This window comes from Solanum stenotomum, chromosome 1 (genome assembly GCF_019186545.1).
Source record: "Solanum stenotomum isolate F172 chromosome 1, ASM1918654v1, whole genome shotgun sequence".
NCBI classification, from domain to species: Eukaryota; Viridiplantae; Streptophyta; class Magnoliopsida; order Solanales; family Solanaceae; genus Solanum; species Solanum stenotomum.
This window is the reverse complement of record NC_064282.1, coordinates 9023198-9027911: the sequence shown is the minus strand read 5'-3', so window position 1 is coordinate 9027911 and position 4714 is coordinate 9023198. Positions and strand designations below refer to the sequence as shown.

Sequence of the window (4714 nt, the reverse complement as noted above, 5' to 3'; positions counted from 1 at the left end):
TTTAGCGTTAGGAAGAGGTAATCGTGGTTGACAGTGATGGTTGCATCGATGATCGAACATATTTGTAGCGCTATCATCAAAGACTAATCAAAACTGGATTTGCAAGGCAACCAAAGAGCTAAAAAAGAGAGGACTACTAATCCAGATTGGGGTTTTTGGACTACTAAGATGAAAATATGTTAGATTTCATTAGATGATCTTCACAAGATATAGATGACGAACGTTATGTGAAAACTTGTTCAGAGGAAATTGAGGTTCACGTTGAGTTACATTGATCAAAGAATACATGATTGGTTACGTTACATACATACTGTGTGTAGACGATACATCAAAGTAAAACAGACATGCATTGGGCATTTCTTGAAGAATTCCACTTGCTAGTCCTAGTAATGCCCAAACTACTATGTTCAAGGTGCACATCCAAGTTCCTTGTCTTTCATCTAGCTTCTTTGTCTCACAATCTAATATCAAATCACAGTATCAAAAATAAGAAAGAACCTACGCTCAGATGAGAGAGGCAAGGACGACGTATTAAAGATCAAAAGATCATGGTTTCCAAGGAGCTGGGGGAGGTGGTGGAGTGGGGAACATCGGTGGTACTGCAGAGAATAAAGTGTTCTTATCAATTCCGACGTCTCTATCTCCAGATAGAGCCACAAGAGCTGCAACTAAACCAGCATTTCCAGCAAGAGTAGGCTCTGTATAATTGTAATTAGAACGGACATCACGGAAACCGTCATGCTTGTCTGGTCCAGCAACCATGGCTCCAACAATAGTATTTGGATTTGCCTTAGATGAATCCCTATATTTCCATCCACCTTTACAGTTATACTTGACCTTGTTTTTAGGAATGGATGCCCCTCTGTGGTGGACATGCTTAGGGTAGTGATTGCCAAAGCCAACAACATAACTCATTTTCCTGGGATTCTTGCCAAGGATGTAGTCGATCTACAAAGTCAAAGAAACGGCCAAGTTAAACCAAGAAATGATTTTCACCTTACAACAGAATAGGCAAAAGAAAACTTGCTTGTACCATGTCTCTAATATTCTACACACTAGCAGCTAATTATCATTCATTATTTGTCCCTACACCTATATGAGGCACAATCCAAATCTAGCCCATTCATCCCCAGAACATGAAGCAGAGAGAAGGGAAGTTGGTTGTGGAATAGCATCTACCACAACCATTGACAAGATAGAGGAGAAGAGCAACCCAAGAATAAGAAAAGAGACTCTTATTAACTTAGAAGTAGGACAGTTTCATTTACCTGGGTTTCTGCGAATTTACGCAGGACATCAGTGGAGTAGAAATTTGGTCCACAGTACCATCCAGGAGTGTCGGCAGCTGCGAGATAGTCACTAAACAAGGTAGCCAGGAAAGCTGCATTGACTACATACTGGAGAGGCTGAGGCCTTCCATGGTTTAATTGGATTAGCCCTCCTGGAAAGGTAAAAAAGAATTGGTTTAGATTTCAAACTAAGGATTTCAAATTACTTTACATGCGAACTCGATACATGAAGGTTACCTTTTGTGCGATTAAAAGAAGTGAAGATTGGCAGGTAGGAGCACATGATTATGCTAGTCTGGTTGTGAAATGTCCTTAAAATTTCTTCATAAGGATATCCTGGGCTCAGAAACAACCTCATGCGGCTCAGTAGCACCTGAAGAGATAATGAAAAGCAGTGTTATAGCAAAATATAAGTCCCTCGAAAAAATGAAATATCCTAGCTTACAAGTCTCAAGCACAATAGCTGCACAGAAATACTAGAAGAGGATTCAAAGAAAGAAGAGGTAATATCAACTGACCTGAGCTCCAGTGAGCTTGTTATCCCAGCTGAGCACACCATAATCAGGACCTCCCCAGAAAGCACCAGCATGTTTGGCAATACCAGGAGTTGTAGCAAGCTGAAGATATGAAGAATTTCCAGTAGCATAGTACAGCCAAGCTGCACCCCATATAAACTCATCCCAATAACCGGTGGAATTGTAGAATTTTGCACCGTCATTGCCAACGCTGTATCTACCACGCTGGTCTCTAGAAAATTTGAAGAGAGTTCTAGCACCATGTACAAGCTTTTGTGAGTAAGCCTTGTTGTCCTTAAAAACAATGGAGGCAGAAGCCAGCGCAGCAGCCATTTCTGCAGCAAGGTCTGAGCAGCTGTGACATTCAGTCACAGGCCGAGTGTAATCAATGTCTTCAGGACGCACCCAGCAATAGTGATCATTGGGCTCAGTAGACCCTCCGGAAGTATCCCCATTTCCAACCTAAACAAAACATAATTTGTCCAATGAGATTAATTAATTCAGAATAAGTTCAATTTTGACTCAAACACTGTTAAAATAAAATTTCATGCAGTCATTAATGCTGATCTGATTAACAAGGAGATTATCTTAGTGAAAGTCAAAAAGCCAGCCAAGAGATTGTAGTTACCTTAAATGTTTAAGAAGTATAATGGAAATCATGATTTCATGACTCAGACGGCCAAGGCGATGATAATTGGTTAGAGCTGAATACTAATTAGAACAAACTATAACATTCTAGTTGAGAAAATTTGTGATCTACACATTTATAAGGAAAATTTAAATGATAGTTACCTGTGCAGCAATCCGGTCTATGGTATCAGCAGAGGAATTGAAAGTCTTCAGGAGATAATCAGTACCCCACTTAATAGTATCTTTAACATGAGCAAGCTCCCCAGCAGCTTCATATTTAGCACTGTACTCGATCACACTCCAACTCAACATGGTGAGAGCAAATGACTGAGGGAAATTAAACTTGATTGCATCTCCTGCATCATAATAACCCCCAACCAAATTTTTGAACATAGTTGAACTATCTGACTTGCCATCTTGCAAACATGAATTCCCCCTCCATGACACATTGTTATGCTTGGGCAATTTTCCAGCTGTGAATTCCAATAGAGAATTAGCAAAAAACTGAGCTATAACCAAAGAAGACCAAAACATCGCATTCAAACACTAAATTTTAAAAATAATATTTTTGCAGCTCAAATCAAGTAGCTGCTGATGCAGTAATTTTCCAATCTTAAGTCAAAGGCACTTGTCTATTAGCACGTAGAGCCATTCCACATATCATATATAAAAATAAATGAAAAAATATCATATTTTTCATCAAGTGACCTTGATCGACTTAAATACTAACTTCAAAGAAGATAGGGGGGTAAGGCTGCGACACTCTACACTCTTCAAACCCCACTTATACTTGTTGGATTACAGCGGGTACGTTGTTGTTCTTTACCTTGATCAACCAATCAACCAAAGTAACCAAAAATTTAGGGAAAATAATAAATATTTCCAAATCAAAGCAAACAAAACAAGAAGACCAATACAGAGGACTGAATCATGCTTCACTAAGATCATACAATTTCCAGCTATCAATCTATCACAAACTAAAATCCTGACAAAAAACATAATCAATAACAGATCTAATATGCAATGAGATAGTAAAAGGAAAATTAAGATTTTTACACCCACAGATTGAAGAGTTCAAGCAAATAATAAACAGATAACTTACATTTTTGGGCATTGAAGAACATAAGAGCTTTACGGAGAGCCAGAGTATAATTATCCGGTGGAGGATTGTGATGTTTGTGTCTAGGTACAAGCTTAACAATCATAGTAATGAATCCAGCTAAAAGCGCAGCCGCAATAATACACCCCACAGTCCACTTAAAAATCTTCCTACTAACAATAATACAACCAAGATCCACATACTTCTTCTTCTTCTGCTCAGTCGGACCCAACAGCCAGCTCTGCTGTGTCTCATCCAGTGACCTAGACATCGCTGCCCTATCAAAATCCTGCAAGTTCCTGCTCCTGTCATCGTCTGTAGCTGAATCAGCAGTGTGGATCTCCAAAGGTCCACCCCATGGATCCCTACCGTACATATTGATTTTGGGTACTCAAATTAGAGCTGAAAAAACACCCCCACAAGCTCAAAACATGCAAAGGTTGAATCTTTTTTCCAAGATTCAAGAAATGCTGAACTGGGTAAGTCTTGATCTACTGTTTTCTTTTTCAAGAAAGTTGTGGAATGAAAGGAGATGGCAGAAAGGAGGGGGTATTATGGAGGAAGGAGGAAAGTGGGGCTAGAAAATCTAGTGGAAAATAATGGATATATGAAGCTGGCTGTGATGGTGCTGTTTTTTTGGCTTTTTGATTATAACACAATATATTTAATACTAGTAATATTACCTAACTTCAGAAAAAGAAAACAAAGAGTGAAGTAATGCAGAAGAAAAATATATACACACACAAAAAAAAGTAGTAGTTGATGACACTGACAAAACAGCTAATGGACAATGACAACCTGTCCAATGCCAATCCTCTGTAATGGTGTTTTCCTTCCTAATTTCCTAAAGTATATATTAGCCGTTGGAGACAAAATAAGCTGGAACTTATAATGTTAAGGTTGAAAATGAAGAGTGTTTACCAGCGAGTTAATACTTGTTAATAAATACATATTTCATCAAATGTTATTATTCATGAGTCATAGTTATTTGTATAATTTGTAAGCTATTGCACATTCAAAGATAGCTAATGAAAGTTTGCAAAATAATAATAATAAAAAGATGCATGGTGCAAGAGAAAATTATGGCTCAATAACATAGTATTAAAAGTTTGGTAGTTTTTTTTAATAAACTCATTTTATTCAGTGGGATTGCTTAATTTAGTTGACTTTCACTTCAAGGC

General features: G+C 38.1%; 1 protein-coding gene across 1 annotated transcript; it reads right to left on the bottom strand.

Moving 5' to 3' along the window:
• Positions 1 to 265: 265 nt before the first annotated feature.
• Positions 266 to 4216, bottom strand: LOC125862589 (endoglucanase 25-like). Its single transcript, XM_049542704.1, has 6 exons — positions 3537 to 4216; positions 2597 to 2907; positions 1808 to 2266; positions 1527 to 1662; positions 1269 to 1441; positions 266 to 948 (listed from the first exon to the last, which is right to left on the bottom strand). The coding sequence occupies exons 1-6, from the start codon at positions 3907 to 3909 to the stop codon at positions 547 to 549; spliced, it is 1854 nt and encodes a 617-aa protein (XP_049398661.1). The 5' UTR covers positions 3910 to 4216; the 3' UTR covers positions 266 to 546.
• Between the last annotated feature and the right edge of the window lie 498 nt (positions 4217 to 4714).

Bases quoted from the DNA above. Each gene is read 5' to 3' on its own strand.
- LOC125862589 (XM_049542704.1), bottom strand. From the start codon at position 3,909: ATGTACGGTAGGGATCCATGGGGTGGACCTTTGGAGATCCACACTGCT. The intron at 2,908-3,536 runs GTAAGTTATCTG...TGGAATTCACAG, and splicing joins GTTCTTCAATGCCCAAAAAT to CTGGAAAATTGCCCAAGCAT. The intron at 1,442-1,526 runs GTAACCTTCATG...TTACCTTTCCAG, and splicing joins TTCTTTTAATCGCACAAAAG to GAGGGCTAATCCAATTAAAC.